Source organism: Pleuronectes platessa, chromosome 22 (genome assembly GCF_947347685.1).
Source record: "Pleuronectes platessa chromosome 22, fPlePla1.1, whole genome shotgun sequence".
Taxonomy (NCBI): Eukaryota; Metazoa; Chordata; class Actinopteri; order Pleuronectiformes; family Pleuronectidae; genus Pleuronectes; species Pleuronectes platessa.
In genome coordinates this window covers 13,492,663-13,516,743 of record NC_070647.1, presented here as the reverse complement: position 1 = coordinate 13,516,743, position 24,081 = coordinate 13,492,663, and the positions used below count along the sequence as shown (strand labels likewise).

Genomic DNA, 24,081 nt, shown 5'->3' with positions numbered 1-24,081 from the left:
ATTTAGAAAGTGATATTCCCGTTTCTTTTTGTATTAAAAGCAGCTATGTGTGTTATGAAATTGCTGAGAAAGCATCAAAGAAGCCATTCAACAGAGAAGCCATTGGGACCTGGTAACTACTATATAATTAAAACACCAAAGAGGTGCAAAAATATGGAGCCCTCAAGTCTGGAAGAAAAGAGAAGTAAAGGAAACCAATCATGTCGTCATCTCAATCAAATTGATGCAGTGTGTTATTATTATTGTTAGAGTCAAATGAAGCTCAGTGACAGCATGCTGCCGAATAACAGCTTACTGCTGAATCATTGCCTGCTGCCCATTTTAAAAATACCGCTGTGAGAATCTCTCACTCCAATGAAACTTACTTTCAAAGACACACAGTTTCCCTGGCATGGGGCCTAAGGCAAGGAAATCATAGCAGCAGGGTTACAAACCTGTCCACCGCTGGTTCATTCCCATTCACAACAAAGCCTCCAAATTTCCAGTGGACCGGATCTTTTATATTTCTGAAGGTTTGTCACAAAAAGTATGAATTTATATTGTATAATGGCCTGTCTCTGCTGTCAACTGGATGGTAAGTACTGAGCTTTCTGGAATTATAATGGACTCCCATCTTAACGGGAGAGTCAGTAATGGGTGGTGAGGATCAGTTATTATGACACAAAGAAGTGGGAGTATAAAATTGTGGAGACAATTATTTCCTGCATTATACAAAAGTCTGAATTTCCACTGATGTTATATGATCTTAAGTTCAGACTTTTATATCAATCTCCTCTTCCGCTTTAATCAGAAGTAACTTTTGTGTCGACCTCCTGCCATTTTTTAAAAGCAGGTGATTTGTGTGTTTTTTCCATTTTGAAACTGTCCGGTGAGCGGAGGAGGGCTGTGAGCAGCGAGGGGAGGTTCAGCTCTCTCACACGCTGCAGTGAGCCATTAAGAGCACAGAGAGAAGACGATGCCTCAATGTCACAATGGGAGGCTACCAGGCCTAAATTACTGCTTTTGTCACCATTGTACAATGTGAGTCAATACAGATAAAGAGGCAGGTGACAGTGCTGTTCATGGCTGGTCCCGTAGTGTCTGTGTGTGTGTTAGTGTGTGTGTGTGTGTGGGTGGGTCTCTGGTCCCCTCAAGCTCTTATTTTCTTAATCACAGGCACCTATTAGACAGACGGGCAGGTGCAGACACAAACTGTATCTGGTCTGATTGTGCTCTGCTCAGCGCTGAAGTATTTAAGCGTTCATATAAAACAAGTCTGATTAATAAGCTGTGCTCTAAGTGGCCTCCCACAGGTGACATTTACAAGAACAGGGGGAAGCGGGCTACTCTATTAAAGTAAGCCAGGATATAAAAAAACAAAGCTGATTGAGGAGACGCCAACAATTACAAACTGTGACTCAAATTTATTATACCTAAACAATATCTACGGGTTAATTTAGAGCAAAATTACTGTAGGGTTTCTTCTTATCGTAAAAATGAGTTTATAATCCTTCAATCTGCATCATCTGGTGCCCAATCAAAAGCAACATCTGCTGGAAACTTATGATTTCTACCCAACATGTGCGAGTCATTTTCTAATTTTCAGGAACTGCAGAGAGATATCAGGTCAAACATTGAAGAGGGAGGCGAAGGCTTTGGACTTTATGAAACCTATGACGAACGCGATGAGAAACCAGAGGCAGCAAAAAGGGCAACAAATAAATAAAACACTTACTGTACATACACCATGACTTTATGTACAGAGAAGCCTTGATTCATATTTGCTGGCTATATGGAGAAAGTCACCGCAAAACAAACTCACGGTGCAAAGTGGTAAGAGAGCGGAAGATACAGCTTGGGAGCCAAAACTGATTGAATGTTGAGTCTGTCTTTCATCATCACTGACACAGCCATATACACACAGCCATATACACACAGCCATATACACACACACACGCACATTATGTTCTTGTCTGATCACAGTTGATGGAGACGATACAGACTTCAGACCGAAGGACACTCGCGCTTTTTAGTGAATGACTCAGCAAGACCGAAATGGCAACTATCCCCAGGAGAGTTAAGTGCGAAGGCGCTTTTCAATTTGCCTGAAAAGTACTGAGAAAAACACTTAACCCGCACACAACACACACACACACACACAAATAGGGCTGGCAGCAAAGATGGACGCGAGGAGCCCATTTTGGCTCCATAGGGAAAAAGTAAATGGAAAGTTGCCCTGAAGAAAGTCGGCAAGTTGAGGTCAAAAGGATTGTTCTGTGGGAAATGGCATTGGGCGAGAATGCCATTGTGTTGATTTATACGTAAATATATAAGAACAATTTTGCTCCAACGGAAAACTAGTTTTCATCTTCTGACTGCCACTCGGGTTTGTGTCTGTTATTTATTTGCCTCAAACCTCCCAGCACAGTATACTCCCGGTGCACAGTATCACAGGCGTTCAAAGGTTGATGCATTCCTTCAAACAGGTTGCTGTGTGAGCCGTGTCACATCACATTCTCCTCTGATTAAAAAAACACTTTATATTTATCACTCCTTCTCCTCACTGTACGCCTTCACCCCCCCCCCCCTCTCCATTTCCCACCCTCCATTGCACTCCCCTTTTCTCTCTGCCGTCTCTTATCCCCCGCAACGCTTCAGACTCTTCCCTCTCCCTCATCTTTCCCTCTCACCCTCTTTCCCCCCTAATTCCCCCGGCCTCTCTCTATTTTTACCACTCCATTGCCGTTATCTCTCCGTGGCAACGTTTCAATACACCTCCTCCCCTCTTTGCCATACTTTTCCTCCATCCCTCTTCTCTCTCTCTCTCTCTCTTACCCCTTCCATTCCATTGAGACCTTTATGTTAGCGTAGGACTTTCCATCCTGTGGCGTCCAGGTAGTAAATTGAAATGGTTCTGGGGGCTCCATTGAAGCCTGATTGAATTTAAAAAGAGAAAGTGCCATAAAGAGAACTAGTGTTGAGAGATCTGTAATACACTGAAGGGCTCCCCAAGCTATGACAGTGTTGACAGGGAGAGGGGGGGGGGGGGGGGCACAGGAGGTGAAGAAGGAATGGCAAGGAGAAGGGTAAGGAAGGGAGGAGTGAGGACAAAGTGAAGGTGGAAGGAAGCAGTGAAAGGGAACAGAAATAAAGGAAGAAAAGAGAGCAAGAGGATTGAAGGAGGGCGAAATGATTGAAAAGGCATAAAAATCTTAATCGGCGGGAGAACCAGACAGAAACACAGAAAGGAGTCGCGCACCCTTGATGGTGACACCTCGCAGGGACGCCTCCATCACGGTTTGCATGGCCTGGAGGGGGGCGAGGTGACAGGTCCCATATTGGAGAGGGCCAACAAAATGCAATTCCAGGAAGTCAGCTCTAGGGCTGTGTGTCTGTCATACCTACAGCTCTGATAATACTCCCACACATCACATTACACTGCTGAAATAGCCACCTCTCAGCATATAAGGCAGACCCAAAATGAAGGTGGGCACACGCCACGCCACACCACTACACACATACACAAAGACAGACACACACAGCCCCTTCTGTATATGTTACTGCCATGGGAAATATGATGTTAGGGGTTAAATTATTCATTGATCCTTTCATAGCCTGTCCGAGCCTGCTTGTAGTAGTGTCATGTCTTAGTCCGTGTGTGTGTGTGTGTGTGGTTGTGTGTGTGTGTTTGTGTGTGTCCACTTGAAAGGGCTCTCAGGGAAGAGAGACAACCTTGAGTCGGCACTGACCTTTAACTTAGTGCATTTCACTTTTTACAAAGTGACAGGGGTGTGTGTGGGTGATGTGTTTTCATGCAAGAAGCCATGTTGGTAAATAGTGGATCCGTCTCTTAAAGACTTCAGCACTCAGGATGACCACAGACAGAAGATAGAGAGGGGAGAGAAGGAAAGAGGAGGAGGAGGAGGAGGAAGGAGGAGAGGATGCAAACAAATTTCCTGCGAGTGAATTTCTCAGAACAACCGAGTGCTCAGAGTTCAAACCAGATAACTGCCAGAGCTTTAAATTCATTAACGAGATAATTAACTGCAACACTGATAAACACACATTAAAAAGGTCAGAACAAAACAGACTTCTTTATTTATTAAAGCGGCTGATAAAATGATAAAATCTCATCTATTGTATTAAATGAATTTGATTAAATTTAAAAAGCACGAGTGCATGTGTTGTCTGTAATGAAAGCCGGAGCTGATGGGATTTGCCGCGCGGAGAATGAATTTTGAATTGATTTGATAAATGGAGGGTGAGCTCATACAGTAAAGTTACAGTATGCCGTGCGGGGGTTTTCTCTGATAGACTCACTACTTATGTCCAATATGAATACGAAGGGCCCACCATTTTGTTAGTGAGAAATATTAAAAATAGCGATCTACGAAAACTAATTTCCATTTGTCACTTCCCCACTCACCACAGAGAGATTCATGCATGAACAGGTCAAGAAAAACTTGTATCTGGTCAAAACTTCTAGTTTCAAGAGAAACTGCTATCAGAATTGTAGATTGAATAACTAATAATAGACTGAAGCAGGTAACTATATATAGTGAACATAAAAAAACTCAGGCTTACTACATAAAAGGGACATTTATCTTAATAAAACACAGTTTTATGTATGTGCAGAGGCTTTATCAGATGATTATCTGTATTAATATATATGAATACCAGAGAGTGAATCAAGACAATTCCTTTCAACACAAACACATTACATGATGTTTCTCCAATTCCTTTTTCAGTTTTACATTCATTATTAAACTAACAGTTGTAGTCTGAGGTTCCAGTAATTACAGGAATATTTCATATTCTCACACAAGGAGACCAGGGCCAGCAGTAAATGAGCCAGTGAGCGTGGGAGGGAGAGCGGGAGAGAGGCAAGTCGGAGGAACGAGGGCAGAAGAAGAGGCAAGAAAAGAGGATTATGGATGAGGAGTGGTAATAATCAGTGCCCGGCCTGCAGCTATAGACAGAGCAGCCAGATAGAGAGATAAACAAGAGAGACATCAAATGTAGAGATGGGAGAGAAAGATGGATACGACCTGTGTTTAACAACAGCCGGGCCAAAGTTCTGTGGAAGATGAAGAGATGACCTGCAGTGACAACTTGCACGACTCTGTATTTCAAATTATCTGAATTAAAGGGTTGGCTTGGAGAATTTGTATTGATATTGTTGTTTCTTTAGTTTAACAACTTAGAAATACTGAAGGTTACACATCTCTGAGAGTGGTGCACGCTGCACTATACTTACACAATGCCGACAATTAGAGGCATGTGGATAACATAAATGACGACTGGGTACGGTTTCTAAACGAGAGAAATTCACTTAAGCTCCCTTCATGTGCCATAAATCACCAAACACCACCTGTTGATGTGCGTCCTTGTAACATAATAGCAGCCAACACCTTTGTCGGTCTGATCTCCCGCTAGTTATGTGAGTACAAACCCAAACAAGAATGGCACTTACAAGAACTTAAATGCAATCAAGCCACACAAAGCTGCACACACTGATATACGTCAGCTCACGCTCTGATTTACCTGGGAAGTCGGTGGAACTGTCAACAAAAGAAAATGATTATGTGCTGGATCACCACCAACATTTATGCTTTTTTTTTTGTTCTTTTTTTTTTGGCCCGTGTCCCATCTTTCCATCAAGTGTCAAGGTAATTTGGGGTTTTTGTGTTACACTGCCGACAAACTGACAAGCTGACAAACCAAACCAAAGAAACTAGAGCTCTCAGTACAGTGCATACCTCCGCCAAGGCCAAACAGTCCCTTTATGAAGACACATTTAAATACACCAGGACCAGATGTTTATTTGTATATGCACCATATTACACAAACACAAACACTTTCATATATGACACTCCTAAATGTGCCTGATTTCAAATTCAAACTTTTTCCTGGCACTTTCCAAATTGCTAACCCTAACCCTGGATCTGCCCCCTTGTCCAGGATTCTTTCTCGGCCGGTTTGTTGAAATCCGTTCTGTAGGTTTTGCCTGACTCTGCTGACACACAGTCAATTGAACAAACAACCCAATGTACAGTGGTGGGGGGGGGGACATAACCTCCATGGCAGAGGCAATGACGAGGCTGCTACGAGTGACCCTAAGCTGCCTCTCTCCGTTCTATTATCGATATCAACATAAAGTCAATTTCGAGGTGAGCCGCAGCATCTTTATCCACACCTCAAAGTACGAATGGGGCAGGTGCTGGTGTTATTGGCTCTTCCTTAGATCAACTAGACCCAGTGGACTTGCTCTTAACCAATTTTTTTCAGTTTCCACCACATTCGGCTGTTTCTCAGCGTGATGACGGCCTCTGCCAGCCTGCGTCCTGGAATGCTCTCATTACCTTGCTGCAGTTGCCAAGGGAGCCAGTTTGATTCAATACTTCTGTTTCCCATCCCTCCAATCTCATTTACACTTGACACCTGACATTTGCATAATGGCCTCGCTCCATCTCCTATCTAGTGAAATACAGGGGGGGGGGGGGGGGGGGGGTTGTTAGAGGATGTGTATGTGTATATATGTGCGTGAAAGCGTGTGTGTGTTTGGTTTGTGCTTATGACTGTGTGGTTGTGATGAGTACATATGCCTATCTGTGTGTGTGTGTGTGTGTGTGTGTGTGTGTGTGTGTGTGTGTGTGTGTGTGTGCAGGCAGGGGTTAAACGACTTCCTTCTTAATCTAGCTCATTAAGCCTGCAGAGAGCGCCGAGTGCACCACGTTGGCTGATTTGGGACAATTTGTGGAACCGCTGGCAGGAGCACGTCCGTGTGGATGCTAATCAGGGATGTTGTGACCCCAATCAGTCAGAGACAGATATTAGGGTGTCAGGGAAATTGAAGACGAACATGAGTCTTTGTCTTCTTCTTTTGTTTTTTTTTACAATTTAAGCAGCGAAAGATAGAGATGGTGCGCTGTGAAAATGGCACTCTGTCCGAGCCGTGGAGTCCTGCATCAGATTCTGCCCCATTCATCACAAGAGGCTGGTAGAAATCTCATTCAGCACAACACTGTGCTGTGAGATGTGTGAGCTTTTCCTGATCGGGGAAGGAGCGGAGGCAGAAGACTCTCGTGTCAACAAACCGGTGAATCGTTAAAACTGACTCAACGTGGCAGCAGGTCTGCCTTGACCCAGCAGATCTGTGTGTGTGTGTGTTCATTTGAACAAGACTTCACACAAAGATGACTTACTTACTCAAATTCATGTAAATAACTTGTGACACCTTGTATATTTCTTGTTACACCTGTTAACCCCTGACACTAGGTTGTTGCTAGCACCAATACGAGTATTTAATTAGATGAAGATCCTGTTTAAACAGCTATGCACATTTGGTTCATTCATATTCTTTGACAGGTTTGATCAGAGCTTCGAGTCGACTGCATCAAATCCTTTTCAAGACAAAAACAACTGTTGCAATGGCCAAAGACCAGTATATTACATAAATAGACCAATAAACTTTATATCAGAAAAGAAAGAAGAGTAAGTTGGTGTTCAGCTACTACTACCGCTGCTTCAGAATGTGATATCAACAACACACATCTATTGTGGATATTGATTCCACAATATCAAAGTTTGAAATATATAACGGTGTGAATTATTCGCCTGTACACATTCTATAATTGTGTTTTTAGGTGCATTACTGACAAACAAACACAAACATGTAGTCACTGGACTTGTGAATAAAAGGCATTGGACAGATGCATAGCATAGCTACAACCCCAAACACGCTGATACACACACATGCACAGAATCGTGCTCCTCGTGAAATGATTCTTCTCTGCATACCTCTGCTCACATTCTAGAAACAATCTCCCTTTCTCATAATATACCAATTTGTCACATGTGCTGTGCCTGGAATATTTATCATGATATCTTTATGTAGCGCCACCCACCAAAAAAGAGAAAGAAAGAAAAATAATATAATCCTCCCCCACATCCCTTCTAGCCAGAGAGCTGGTGGAGCTAGAGCAGAGTGAAACATTGTACTTAGCAAATTGCATTTGAAACCAGGGGGGAATAAATACTACAGATAAAGACTGCTCTAATGTGCTCAAATCCATTAGAAATCTCATATTCACACATAGCAGAAATCACATTACAAGATGCCCCTAATGTCATTTCACAGGGTTTTTCCACCAGCATTCGCTGCCAAGATGAGACGCTAACATCAAACATAATGGATTTTTTGCCTTTTCCTTTCACTCCCCACCTCCCTTATGTTGTTTATTCCCTTCCTCCAGTCTGCTCCGTCCTATTCTGGTTTAAACTCCATCCAAGTCTTCATTGTTGTTGTGGATGCAAGTTCTATTTCGGTCAGGTGTAATGAATTTAGCCAAACTGTTGCAGAGAAGAGACCACTTACAGGCAGGGTGGGGGGGGGGGGGTGGGGGGGGGGGGGGTGGTGGACGTGTTTACACTCTCGCAGCTCATCAGCTCCGGAGGGAAAGCTCGGCAGTTTACTGTCGTTGCACTTTATTGCAAAAGGGTTTCCATCTCTAGACTTCCCGCGTTTCAAACAGGAGAGCAGAAGGAGCGAGAAACCAAATGTACTTCCTGCCAAGGCGGGGAACTTTTAACAGGAAAGCAATCAGCATGTGCATCAGTTCTTTGGGCTGATATCTCTCACAGACATATTGGTATCTGTGCTTATGCTTGTAGATATGCGCCGATCTGTGTAGGAGATGTTTCACTGCCTGATATCGGTGTCAGCATGGGCCCCGCTAAAATATAAACATAACCAAAACATAGCCGTTGATTCCAAATGTTGGATAGATAAAAAAGAGGAGAGGAGAGGATGTACTCGGTAAGCCTGTTTGGGTTTTCCACTGGTTGCACTTTCAATAGGTCCATCATGACTCCAGAAAAGCCGGGGATCAGTCACTGACAGGGATGAAGGCTGAAAGATCTCATAAAAAAAAGGAAAAAAAGAATGCTGTGTATTTCAATGCTGGGTTTTTTCACAGCTTGGGTTTCAGAGTAATGTTATAACCGCCAGAGTTAAACACCCTGAAAGAAATCATGTCTATTCAGGCTCAAAATGTTTTGGTTCACAACAAAATGATCCTTTAAAACCACAGGAAGATGAGCCAGAGGCAAAATTACCCAACGGGAACAAATCGAAGACATGAGCAGCAAATAAAGTCTCGTCCAACGAGTTTTTACATCTCCTCACATCGGGATACGAGACAAATGTGAATGCCTGTGGATGCAGAGTGATATTTACAAGAAATTGTGACAGGAAAACATGAATCATTACCTAGTTAACATTTACACCTCGATGTTATCAACATATTCCCACATAAAGGACGAACACGGTCCAACTCCAATTATTATCTGTGAAACGCCGTCTCTAGGAACTGCCTGGAGTCTCTTTAGCTGCCGTCGGGTCAGATGCTGCAGCGAGTTGAGACCATCTATCTTTGACAATAATTAACTATAGAGAAAGATGGACTAACTTGTGTAACCACCAATTAGGGGATCACAAACAATCCTTTCAGAGGGAGCTGGAGATTTTTAATGAGGTTTAATGACTTGTTATTTGGTCGGTGGGGTTTGTTTAGAGAGGTACGCAGAGCAGATGTGTTTAAAAAAACAAACTCCCCAAACGTTCCCCCTCGTCTGTACAGCTCCGGTACACACTGCATATTGTCGTATACGATAATAACAGAGCGCGGGTGGATTTGTGTGTGTGTGTTTTAATCTGTGCAGCGTACACATGTATGCTTATCCAGAACTTCCCTCCACAATCAAGCGACCCCTCCGCCTCCACACAAACACCCGCCCGCACACACACACACACATTCGGATCCACGAGGCTACTTCAGAAGCCCAGCCCCAGACAGGGTGAGCGGATCAATCAATTACTTCTCTGCTCCAGCAATCAAACAAGGTTATTATCAGGCAGCGGCTCGCCGACCTGGAAAGGCCTGGCCAATCAAAGGCTGCTGTGATGTGGGGGCTGGCGCTCGCTCATGTGACAGTAACACAGAGTGGCAGCTCATGTTGTCAGGGGATTGAAGGATGGAGAGACGAGAGACTGACGACTGAGGCTGAATTCAAAGAGAGAAAACAGAGGGAAGTGTGAGGGACAGGAACAAGAGAATATCCATAAATCACCCATCTCCGGCTCTCCGTCTTCACCTTGACAGTATTTCTCAGAGCAGCAGATAAGAAACATGGAATACACTTCTTTTTAAATACGCTACAGCATTTCTTTTTTTGCCGAAATTCAGTTTTTAGTGGGTCTTTAAACTATCCTCTTTAAGTGGCTGATAACGTCCGGGGGAAATGCAGGAAATGAGAGAAAGAAAGGAGACAAATAACCAAGTGAGGGATGTGGCAGAAAGCAACACACGGTGAAAAGAAATCCCTTCATTGTGGTTTGGTAATTCTCCTCTTGGCAGCGGCTCCCGCTGGCATTCATTCGATGAGCATTAAGGGCATTCTGTCTTCTCACTCCTGTCCTTTCATAGCAACAGGTCTGAGGAGCCACGTTGGACTTAATTAAATTATCGTATATTAAAAAGAAAAGAAAAGCGGAGACCTTCATTTCATTAAATTACTGTTGGTAACAGTGCAGAGGGGACGACACAAACACAGAGCTGCAACTCCCCTGAGAATCCAGATCTCAAAAAGCAGCCAATCAGAGGCAATCAGGACCTGCCGGGGGGTGGGGGGGGGGGGGAGACGACAACATTGATAGGGACAGCATGACTGTGTGAACATCTGTGTGATAATGACCAGGTCATCTGGACGAGCTTCAAAGGCCTGTGTGCGCCTGTGTGTGTGTGTGTGTGTGTGTGTGTGTGTGTGTGTGTGTGTGTGTGTCTCTGAGGTAATGGTCTCTCTTTGTGTCACCACACCAGTCCTGCCTCTAATCTGACTGGGGCAACAATTCCAAGTATCCACTCTCTCTTTTCTCTCTTTCCCCCACGCAGACCTCAAACCTCAGGGACCTCCAAAGCCGACTTCATAAGAAGTCCACTGCTGGGCGTTCAGACCAACGAGACGCCCTTAAGCTCCCACTGACGACTGTCTGCTTCACATAGGTCTGCTGGACAGGTTGCCCTGGGAACCCAGTCGAATTCCATTATGGGATGGATAAACACAATCAAAGAGTTTATCCACCTTCTATAGCCGGAGAAAAGACCCCCGCATTGATGTATCTAATCTGCTGCACAATATCTGCTGTGTGTGCGTGTGTGTGTGCGTGTGTGTGTGTGTGTGTGTGTGTCTCTGTGCACGCATGTGCTTGTAAGACAGGAGGAGATTGAAAACTCTGCACCGCACTAGAAAGTGGCTGAAGTTGCACTTTTGGGAGGCGATAAAAGCAGCAGTGTTATTTACAACATGATGTGTGTTGTGTGTGTGTTGTCCTGTGGGGGAGGGCATCAGAGAGATAAAAGAATGAAGACGGGGGGGGGGGGGCTGGTGCTGCAGCAGTTGTGGTGACAGGTACGAGCACCAGACATATATAGCATATTGAGCATGCAATGAACAACACAATTACATTTGTATGCTGTAACTTCATTATGTAGTTACAACCACTATAATGAAAGTCCTCTTCCTTCAAAAATTACAATTGTTCGCGGTGAGGACTGCAAGAAATCCTTTGAGCTGCTTTTGCTTCTTTTTCTTCCTCTATTGTTTAACGGTGACCCCCCCCCCCCACAGTTTTATCCAAATTGAGACGGAATTTTGTTGCATTAGTTTATTTTGTCTGTGTGGGAGATTTGTTCCGGCTGATGATGTTGGTATGTTTCTGAAAACCTCACAGGACGCACACACGCTCACTCAAGGACTCAGCAACAAGAAATCTTCAGCTCTATATTGGCTTTTGACAAATCTCCTTCTCTAGCTCTTTTTCTTATACACACTGGTTACACACCGGTGTTCAATCTCTCTTTTCATCTCCTCCCCATGTACAGTTCATGGTAGATGTATGAACAGTGCACACATGTGCATATAAATAACTGGAATTCAAAGCAAGCTAAGATGCCACCCAGCATGCAAACCGTTCTGTTGCTCTGCATTTTCCTTCTTCCACTCCGGTCTTCTTATCTCTTTCTATTCTCATTCCACCTGTCTGTTTGTTCCCGTTTATTTATCATCCTTTCCCTTTTGTGTTTTCCATTCATTGCCTCCCATCTGCTATCCTCTCTGTTGTTGGTTTCTTTATCTCTCTTTCTCCTTCTGACCTTTCGAGTGTAAAATCCTCTCTTCCCCTTATTCCCAACTATGCTTCCAGTTTTTAATGGGTGTGGGTGAGAAAGAGAGACAGGCAGGATGCTATTTACTAAGGGAAATCCCCCCCGAAAGAGTGAGAAAAGATTAGAAAAGAGAGCCAGGGCTGGCAGAGCAAAGCGGTCTGTGCATGTATGTGTGAGGAAGACTTAAGACAAGACGTCCATGCTGCATTTTAATAGCCTCTGTGCAGGAACTTGTTTGAGGTTGACTTCAGATTTACTGTTGAAGCAAAACTGTATTATTCACCAGTAATTATGAAGCTGCTGCCTGACTAAACAGAGGTTAGGGTTCAGCCACAAATTATTTTTGCCATTTTCAGTTCTGCCGCAGAGAGAATTTACGTATTTGAAAAGAAAGGGTCATGTGAGAGGGAAACTCAGTGGGCACCTCCGGTCCCCAGAAATAATATCAACAGTTGCTCTTTAACATCCCAAACAAATCTTCTTGTCGGGGTGTATTTGAGAAAGATATTTGATCTGGTGCTTAACTTGATCTTGTTCACGCTGCCCAACAAACTGCAAAGTGTTAAACGATATGATTGCTGGATTTATATAGTTGCTATTTTCCATTTTGCAGGAAAAAGCAGATCAACACTGAATCGTGTCGCTGTAGTTTGCAAGAGGACTTTTTCTGTTTGTCTTAAATACTCATTTAATGATGCTATGATAATAATTATCTACATAAATGGCTTGATTAATGGTTTTGTAGCTTTCGTGGTTTTCTTATGAGGATGAAATTTAATTGAAGCTTGATATTTTACAGTTAAACTAAAAATAAAACATAAAAAATTGGAAAAACACAATAAAACCAAGGTCATGTGTCTTCACAGGTAAAGTCTCCATGAGTTCACACACAGTCAATATCCTTTTCTATTTTGGCAGAGCGAGGTCTTCTTCAAGAATTTCAGTAGGAAATGTGAAAAAATCTAAAAGTCCTTCTCCTTGAATATCTAGTTTGAGAATTCAACAGCGAACCTCTCGGCTAAATTATTTGAGGGACCTCAAAATAACTGTTTAAAACCTTCTTTATTTTTTTTTTAAAAGGTACTCGATTTCAGCTCCAGCTCTTTCTATCTCTGTGTGCACTGCTCAGGAGAGGAGTTAATGAGAGTGTGAAATTAGTCCAGAGTCGTGGTGTGTGTCGTCTTAACCACGGGCTACACTGGTGGGAGGTAGAGCCCTTCTGTCCTCCTCTGCTCTCTAACGGCTCCTTATTCTTTTCATCACTTGTTCAGTCGTCCTTCCCTCTCTTCTCGCCCTGGGCGCTCTCTGTCAATCTCCGACACGCTGACTCACTTCTCTACCTTGAACTTTTTCACTCTGCCACAGAAACTTATAAGAAGCACCAACGTCAAGTATCTGCACATCAACATGAGTTCATTTAATGAGATAATTCTGTGTGTGCACATGGAGAGATCTATAGAGCACCCACCAGTCGGACATTATGTGAGGAGCATCAGGATAACTCTATGTTTCCTTTAAGTTTCAGTACACAAATGCAAAGACAGACATGAGCTCACTTACATTAGTTTTAGTGAAATTTTGATTAAACACAGAAAACCGTTTTGTTAGATAAAACAAAACACGCCCACAGGTAATTTAAAGTTCAGGCCAGAAATCTATTTGAACTGGTAATTACAAAAAAAGCTAGATAAAGCCAAAAATGAATTCAATTATAATAGAAAATAGCTGAGCACAAGCCTGTTAGTATTACACTAAGCCCTTTAGCAAGCAAATCAGTGAAGGAAAAATTGGTTTATTAGAATCTCTGTCCAAATCTTGCCCTGACAGCAGGATTTCCAGTTTGACCTTTTACCTAAAGCTCCGGCTATTTGGCAAACAAAGCGAAGGCAAATGTCTAATTATTAAGAGGATCTTGCTTAACTACTTATTGATTGAACTCTGATCCAAGCAATTTGACTGAATGATTCATATCAAGGAGGAAAAATGTCGACTTTTCTAATCCAAAGGTTTGGCGATGAACGTTCAGGACTTGAAAAAGGGAAGAAGAAAAATATGACTGAGCATTCTAATCAGTGCATCATTGAATCCAAGGGAAGTTTGCACCAAACATGAAGAAATCCCACAAGGCGTCAAGAAAATGGCACTTATGGAACTTTGGCTCTTAATAAACAGTGATTATCTAATGTGAACTGCATGTGTAGATGTGAGTGAAGCCAAACATGCAAACCACTCAGGCAGCTGAAAATACCACAGGCACGGCCACGCCTGGTCATCCTGAGGATGGCGAACGGGGAGGAGATTAGGGAACTGCTGAAGCTTTTCAAAATGCCAACCTCATCTGGAGCAAGGGGTGTAAATATCACCCAAATGTCAGCGGGAGACCCCACAAGTCAAACTAAATTGGCTGCTACATGCACAAACACTCCCCTAGGTCTGCCTCGCATTTGCGTGTGCATGTTCAAACACATACACTCTGCACCCTGACACCTCTGACTGCAGTATGACACAGGGAAAAGGCCTCCATCACAATGTAAAGTATTAGATGTAGTTACTGTATTTACAACATTAGACGAGTCTAACCCACACTAGTCCCCTTTTGTAGCATTTATCCAGGTCTAGGTTGTGGTGGCAGCAGAAGAGACAAGGTTGTCCAGATGTCCTGCTCCCCGGCCACCTCCTCCAGCTCTTCCTGGGGGAGCCCGAGGCTGTCCAGGACCAGGTGGGATACATTATCCCTCCAGCATATTCTGGATCAGATATGTGCAATTCTGTTCACTCTCTTTGGCTGCTATTACACATTCTGCCCCAGCACAGAGTCGTGTGCAGGCCGACCATCTGTGTTTGTGTGTAAAGAGCAGAGTGCATGCACATTATGCACCCGCCTATTGCACACTACTACCTGACCAGGTTTTTATTGGATAAAAGGTCCAATCGATAGTAATTGGCCCCAAACAAACTTGACTGTCCTGCACTGGGTTGTGTATCTGCAGTTCACGGGTCAAAGGATATTCATATAAATTCAGGGATACAGGCTCGAGGAAAACATGAACAAAGCTCAAGAGGGCAGCAGGTGAGAACTAGAGTTGGTTTTCTGAATAAATGTTGTAGATCAGCTTGAATGAAGCCCGGTCAGTCACAAGGATTTGTTGTATAATAAAAGCCTATGACACCCCCTTTAAGCACTTAGGTTCCACTCGGACAACTGTCACTAGATAAAACTAACTAAAACAACAAAAAGATTCTTAGTGGCTTTGCAAAAAATGCAGGAAATGTGTTTTTTTTCCTCCAAGAACACATCTCAGACACCAAGAGTGGGGTTGGCAGGTTGTGTTGCATGACATATGTTAACAGATCCGGGCAGGTTGTGTTGCATTGGAGATGATTGGAGGTGACGGGTCAAGTCCAGTGCATGCAGAGCTTTGCAGGTGCAGGTTTTGCAAAAAATAGACCTGTGCAGGACTCTGCTGTATATAAGTCTATGTGAGTGGTTGATAAGAAAAGAAAAGGCGCTGTATAAATCCAGCCCATTTACCCGTCGAGACCAACATGGGTCCTCAGAGGGGCACAAGTTGATTTGCTATGTAAGAATGAGGTCTGAAACTAGCAGAGACACTTGCGTCATGCTAGGCGCCACTTTAGATTAGGACCTTGGAAATCCTGGACAGCTAATATCATGAAGGTCATTATCCCCAGGTTCATTTAACTGTGGATATAGAAAGAGTTGGGCTTCCTAATTGGAAGCGAATAACAAGCAACATCATCTGAACAACTCGTAGAGTGCTTCATATAACATAAGATGAAATAGTGAGGACTTTGTGTTGCCGGGTGCACAAAAGCAATGTTCAGAACACTTTGATATGGGAGGAGAAATAAAAAGATATAACACAACATGTAAAAAACATTTGCAAACAAACATTAGGACCCTGTTGTCTCATATTCCGACACGTTGCCACACAGAAACACACACCAGTGATTTCCTGTGCCGCAACCCCCCCGACTGCTTTCGTCATTAAAGCTGCCATGAGTTGCTTGGCTGGCTGCAGGAGGTGTAGCGATCCATCAGCGGCGTGCCAGAGCTCTGCCATTAGAAAACCATCTGCAAGCAACAGCGCTCCATTGGCACTGGAAGTCTTGAGAGGGCAGGTTGGAGGGAGGCAGAGGAGGAGAGTGCCCCAGTGTGCGAGGCAGTTGGGTGTGATTGATATGAACCATTACAGACAACATAGCAGAGGTAGGCAGAGAGCTAGTCACCGTTTTATTTTTGCTCATTTGTTCAGACAAAAGCTTGGCGAGGCCCACGGTTAACACAGGCTGAGCATCAACACGTGTGAGAGTGTGTGTGTGTGTGAGCGAGAGAACGAGAGACTGAGAGACTGAGAGAAAAGCCAAAACATTAGCGACGGGACATAAACACACAGTCAGCCGTCTGCAAAGGAAGACAGCAAAACATGCATAAACACATGCAGGCACTCCAACACACACACACACACAAACTACACAGTCCATACTCCCACTGAAACCAGTCATTTGCTTTCAAAGAGCTTCAATCTATCAAACAAAAGGTGAAATGACACATGACAATACCGCTCAGTTTGGCGGGGACGTGAGGGGGAGCCAAAGTGGATGTGACAGATGAAGAGCAATCTAGCTTGAGTGCAAACTAACTTAATCGACTGTGATTCCTATTGTTTATTCGTCCGTAACGTTTAGTGGAAGTAAACTAAACCAAAATCTAAACATCCATCTGTTTTGCTCTTTGTGGATGTTTGTTTTTTTCAAACATTTATATTTGTGTGTAAGATTTGAAAAGTTGTAGATGTTGTAACTTATAAAAGTCATAATACAGGTGTTACCTAGAGATGTATCGAGAACTGATCTGATACCAGTGCATTTAAAGATAAATAAAAACTTCTATAATGTATTTTAGCAGTTATATGCTACAAATCCTTTATGAAAGTGATAATTGCTATCAGATTAAACCCTTTAAAAGATTACACCCTTTAAAAAACAAACACATACAGAAGATCGATGCCAGAGAACTTGTTTAACCATCTAGTTTGACACTCATCACCTCTGTTCACCAGCCAAACGTATGGAATTTTAAGCGACCAACAAAGTGTTTTTCCAGAAGGGAATTCTAATCCTACTTCCATGCATTGAAATATTCCCCGTCATGTTAAAAAGTGTAGGCCGAGGACCACAGTGTGGAAATGGGAAACATCTCTGTTTAATGGATCCTAGAAGGCAATGTATCACTGCACAGCGGCCAATTCAATTAAACTGCTTCAGTATTAGATTTACACTACTCTACTGGGACCACTGCGCAGTATAGAAAACTACCATACAGAACATTAACAAAGACAACCTTCCAGAATACTCAAATTTAATGGGAAATAAAAGCACGGGCGGTAGTCAATCCCAATTCCTGGATGGTATCGAGAAAAAATGTTTGGAAACCGAGAGTACAGTCTATTACATCACGTTTGATTTATTGTTTCTCACAAAAAATTAAAAAGTTTGAAATCGATGGATAGTCACTAAGTGGCTCTGTAATGGGATTAGTTTACATTACTGGTATTGAGTCATGTCCCTGGCTTTACATGTATTGTGGCCTGGCTTACCCTGTCTGACAGACCACCAAGACACTGGAGACCCTTTAACGTATAGTGTACATATAGCTAAACTAATGGAATCTAACTGAATCCAGTAGAAAGAGCATGTTTTGTTGTTTGTGAACTGGTTTGTGTTAATCGGATTACTTCAAATTGGAAAGCAGAAGACTCTACTGGGATTACAGCTTCAGAAAACAGCCCTGAAATGTTCCTGTCCAGAGCGGGAAACCCCAAAGTGTAATTAAGACATATTTGTACCCCACTTATGGTACTTCCGCATTTACTCATGCTCAACTGAGAATAAAGGGCCTTATTTCAGTTGAGAGACTATTAACTGAGCTTTTTGCTGCTCTGTGTTGCTGATCACATATCACATGCCTCTGATGAAGTTTGATCTGAGGTGTTGAGTGTTATCATTCAGTGCTGTACCTGAGAAGAGGCTGGAAGATCACAGTGATGTTCCTCGCTCCTGGCTTGCACACGAACTTCATCTCTCCCCCTTCGATCAAGTTGTCATCGGCTCCACCTAGAACAGAGGAAACAGGACGTGACTCTATGTGTGTGCTGCTTGGGGGGGGGGTACTCTGCAGCGGACATCAAGAGGAGTCAGATCTGCTGTCAACTGGACCGACCCAGACTGCTAACGAGACGCCACGTCCCGCTCGGTGGACGTCTCTGAGCTCCTCGCTGACACCTTCGGTTCTAATAAACACATCAACTCAGCCACCACTAGATCTAAATGCATCCCGCGTGCACACAATCATCCGAACCCCCTGCATCGCTGCGTGGGTAAACCCCACAGCTATCAGGTTTGATCAAATAATCATTGTCATGTACTGGAAAGAAATTGGGGGGTTGGGGGTTACAGGGGGAGGGCTGCAGACGGGGGGGAAGAGGGGAGATCATCGGGGAGAGAGAGAACACCGGAGCTCATTACCTCCACTCAACCTGAAGTAATCCATATAATTGATGGAGAAATTGTGGCTCGTTGTCAATAAAGCAAACTCCGGAGCAAAATAGTTAGTGTGTGTGTGTGTGTGTGTGTGTGTGTGTGTGTGTGTGTGTGTGTGTGTGTGTGTGTGTGTGTGTGTGTGTCTAAAAGTTTTGGAAGACCACTATGCATGCATATGTTTACCATAGGTTTACAGTGTTCACAAACAAATTGTGAAAGGGGGATGAATGAGAATAGGAAAAGGAGAAGACATGGTGGTATTTCTGTCTTTATGCAGTCGAGACAATGTTATTCATTTGAATTTTTTTGATTTAGGCTTTATTGTTAAATCCCATGGCAAGAAGTAAGAATTCAACTCGGAGACTGGAAGAAACCAGACAATGCAATAAATAACTGTCTAGATTGAAAACCAAGGGAGTCTGATACATAAAGAATTCAACAGTGTGTGTGCGTCTGTGTGTGTTGAGCTTATTAAAAAGTTTGATTCCAAGATTTTAGGACTCTGAGAATAATACCCTCAAGATGCCGTGCGCACTTTCCTGTTGCATTGTGGTCAGCTGAAATTAAGTGTGATGTGATGTCAAGTGTAGAAAGTGAGCTGGTACCCTGGACAGAAATCCAACAAGATGGTAATCCAAGCTCCTTTGATAGGGTTTCGAAGGTTACTCAATGTGTGTGTGTGTGCGTGCGTGTGTGTGTGTGTTCAGAAATGGTGAGATTACAGTTAGGCACAAAGCCTTTGCTCTGCTGTTGCTTGTGTTTCATTTCCAAATCCAATATGGCCTCGCTAAAGCTCGTGTGATACAACACAAAGACGCCCCTGCCGTAGTGTGAAAGCCTGTTCAGCATTACCTGTGCAGCCGGCCTGGCCTTGCATTCAAATGCATATCAGCCCATTGTTCCCTGTGCTGGGCTCCATAACCCATTTCTAATGGAACAAGTTTCATTTGAAAAGTAGGCGGAGACAACACCCTCGTCGTGTTTTCATTTAAATGAAGACGAAGGCTTTCATCCCGTCCCAAACTTTTCAAATCAAGGGTTTTCTGATTCAGGACTCTCGGGGGGGGAAACCCACGTGGAGACAGAGATGAGCTCCAATTCACTCCAGCATCTCTTTCTCCGTCTCTCTCTCCATCTCCTCATCCTTCCGTTGGTGCCAATTCAATTAAGACTCAATTACAGGCTCCTAAACAAAGATGCCGCCAACGCACCCTTTTGCTCATCCCCCCTCGTGCTCTCTCTCTCTCCCTCTCTCTTTAATCATCAACATGGCTAAACTTATGCTTCCTCATCATCAACTTGCAAACACTCAAGATCCATGAATTGCATCAACATGTCACAGACTTGGGGGGAGAGTCTTTGCAATGACGGTGACCAATTCAATTTCATGCTCTAAACATCTGCATCTGTGTCAGACAAAGGAGCGGGGGGGGGAGACCTCATTGATCCGTGGGGTCTGGGACCAGCTGCCAACGGGCCGTAATACCGATGAATATTAAACACAACAGCATTAATATGCATGTGTTTCCTCAGAGTTGTCTGGACGTGACGGGGTCGGCTCCGGTTCCAGGTCAGGAAGCCACCGATCTGCTGCCAGGCCCCTCTCAACACCATGTTCCAAAGTGCGACTTTGTTTGTGAGAGCTTGTGTGTCTGCATGTGTGTGTGTGTGTGTGTGTGTGTGTGTGTGTGTGTGTGAGCGCTTGAGGATTCTTTGTTTGTTGTTTGGATGACTGTCTATTGCATTAGTGTCCCTTGGTGTGTGGTCTGATCCTGGATTACTGGGAGGGGTGGTGTGGAGGAGTGGTGCTCACTGGGACAGCAGCGGAAAGAGGAAGAAGTGACACATTCTAATGTGGCCAAATCTGCCTGAAATCCCCCCCCGAGGGCCACTGTCCGCTCTGCAACACACGAGACAAACAACGTCCCTCCATAAAAACATCCGTGGATTAAAGCAGAGTAACTAACAGGTGCAGATGTATATATATACATGCACATACACACAAAACCGTGAGTTGTGTAGTGACACAAAGAGAAAACAAATGGATAAACCGAAACTACACAGATCGCCATACATGTTCACACACACTGGCAACGGTGACACCCGTCCACCCCCCTGCGGTGCCTTAGCACGCGCCCCCCCGGCCCTCATGCAATCAAGTCAAGCAGTGACTTAGTGAAATTGCATTATCCACACTTTCTTGGGTTTGATGAGAAACAGGTTTGATCCTGTGATGAATTCCGGCCCCGGCTCAGATTTAGGCAGGGAGAGAATGAACGTGTGATGCCTTCTTTAACGCACTCTCCAGGGACCGGAGTGTTTTCCCATACGCATCCGAGAGAGGACAAGATGAGGAAGACCAGAAAGACGAGGAAGGGGAAACACTCTAACCCTAATTTACAAATTGTTTCGATCTGTTTTTTTTTGCTCAGTAGTGTAAATGTGTGAGGCTGTGTGAAAAAACAAACACAGTGGCAAACACAGATGCTTTTTCAAAATATTGTGTATTTCCTGGTTTGTTGTGTTTGCATGTACCTGAACTACAGCTTTTTTTAAATTGTCTATTGCATATGTTCTCCTGGAGAACACTTTCTAATTGGTGTTACTGAAAATGATATGTTAAGTTTGGTTCTTTCTCTCCATTAAAAGTACAATATTCTCATCATTAAATATAGACAATCAACTACAATCAAGTTAAATTGAAAATTCAAATGTATGAACAGCTTTAACAATATGATTTTTCAGGGTCATTAAAGATGATCACACACTGATACCATGATTAGAACAATTCTAAATTTAACCTTTCTACACACAGCATGAGTACTGTTTCATAATGTAATATTTCGACAATATACAGTCCTGCAAACGTACATACCTGAAATATGTATAAGACGACTTTTCTTTTGTTTTGTTCATGTGACTCGTGTCCACGTTGTGATCACAGCTGTAATCTCTCACTTACAGCCCTTTGCGTCATGCTGCGTTGTGTGTCCGCGTGTGATCAAACAAAGGTCAAGCTGAAGAGGATCAAAGACACCTGTGGTCCCTGTTGGAGGGATTCTGGATTGGGACTGGCAGCAGAGCCACCGGCTGATTGGCGTAAGTGACTCACAATCACCGTCCCTCGCACAAACAAACACACAATGACGGCTCACAAAGCTGGAAAACAATTGGCCGTGGTGGTGAAGAGCAGAGGTCAACATTAAACCATCCCAGTTGACATTTAGGAAAGTGCAACATCTGTCTCTTCTTATAGAATGTACGGGAATGGTTTGCTTATAAGCTGAATGAGGCCATGTTCCATGTTTGATGTTTCATTTTAGGTCGTCTTTGATTTCTTTGGGAATAATATTTAAGAGTGTGCAAAATTTGGTGTAGATGTAAATACAAATCTGGAACTAGTAAATTGAACTGTGGTTTTATTAGAGGACTGACAGCTGGAGCTTTGGATGACTTTCTAATTAGTTTTTGACGCTATAAGAAAACAGGTAAAACTCCATGATTGACAATCCTGTGCAGAATCTGGATTCAAATACGTTATTACAACACAGATGATAATCCAATTTTCACTCTGATAGCCCTAACCTGTCTGCAGCTGCTATGAAATCGAGTTCGAGAGCGATCAATTCAGCTAATATATTTCCGAGCACATATCACATATGTAGATATAGATTTTTATATGTGTGCGCGACCACAAGCTCGCAAAGAAATCAGACAGTCGGCAGCACATCCACTGAGGCTGAAAACCCGCTGATCAAATAAGATCGGTTTCTGTGTCAATAATGTATGAGTCTCCGGTCAATTCCGGGCATCCCATTCCAGTCAGATTGTCTTCATGCCTGATTGGGTCTTAATGAGAGCCTTCAATTATTAAAATTAATTTAATGGGATGGTATCTGCTTCTCCACCAACCGGGACACCAGAGCTACTCCCCAGATGAAAATAAACCGTATAAATAAATGATAGCATAAATAAATTCAGGTGTAAAATGAGTTGAATTAATTATTAAAAGTGTCACTGTTGCGTACAATGTGTCTCCGTGGTCTCCAGTTTAATGAATGCACATCTGTCAGCGGTGGTATGACAACAACGCACTCCAGTAGCGTGATGAATATTCATTGTGCAGAATGTGTCTTTTGAGACATGAGGGATTGTCATCCTGAACGTGGGACATGTTGGTGACAATAATCCTTTGAATTTGTGTCGTTGTGTTTGTTTGTTTGTTTGTTTGTCAAACTTCAGCGATGTAAACCAGTGCAGGCTACATCTACCTGTAAACTGTAAGTGGTAGTTGTTTTATTTAAAAAGTCCTTCACTCAACTGTGTTTGTACAAAACAGCTAAAACTAGAAAGAATATTTGTTGTGCTGCTAAAAAAAAAAATATTTTACCTTACACTGATTCATTGAGATCAGCAAGTTTATATAAGTTGAGAAGGTAGAACCCCTAATATATTAACAATAGAAAAACAGTAGCTTTAACCAAAATGTGACATCTGAACAGAACATTGTATAAGATATGAAAGTAAATAAATCATTCACACAAACAAACATTGACTGGCACGTGTCTAAAATCCAAACGTCAGTAAAAAGTTTTGAGAACTAAAATATCAAATGCCATCTGGTCTCAATTTGTCTGCCTATACGTGTTATCCCTGCTTTAACCCCCATAATATAATACCACAACATTTCAGTAAACATAGGCAGCATCCACCCAACATTTGCATTTTACTCGGTTTACAAACAAAAATGTAGTTGTTTGGAAGTAGCCTTAATACACAGGCACGACCAGTAAGTGGACTCATAATGAAACATCAAGCACCACTTAGGGCTGTAATGCAGGTGCATCTACGGTTATGTTGCTTTTAAACTGAGGGGTAGTTTGGTGCTTTGCTCGCACGTTGCAACCTGTTCTGAATTTGCAGCATTTCCCTTTTTTTTTTTTTAAAGAAGATATTATCAGGATCCTAATATGCAGCTCCACTCTTCCTGTTACACATGCAGATCGTCTGCTGTGGAGCTTTCACTCCACGCACAAGCGCGAGCAGATGTTTCCACTGCAGAGAAGCGTTCTCATTCACTACCTGGAAAATCCTCCATCATCATAGCAATACGAAATGGTGCAAGTGCACCTGGGTTATAAAGGGAATGGGAGATTGCTCTCGGATTGGTGTATCATATGACCATAAAAGGGAAGCTGACACCCTTGATGGAAAACTCATGACTATCATTCTTGGAAGATCTAAGCCAATAAGGTTTCCCTGTAACTGCACATATTACAGAAAGTGTTTATAATTATAGAAAATAATTTTGTGG

General features: G+C 43.1%; 1 protein-coding gene across 1 annotated transcript in view; it reads right to left on the bottom strand.

The window, feature by feature from the left end:
- The window catches only part of exoc4 (exocyst complex component 4), a 106,379-nt gene that overhangs the window by 45,191 nt on the left and 37,107 nt on the right, over positions 1–24,081 (bottom strand). The window contains exon 11 of the mRNA XM_053415040.1: positions 18,245–18,341. Within this exon, the coding sequence (XP_053271015.1) occupies positions 18,245–18,341 (97 nt within the window). The remainder of the gene's footprint in view (positions 1–18,244; positions 18,342–24,081) is intronic.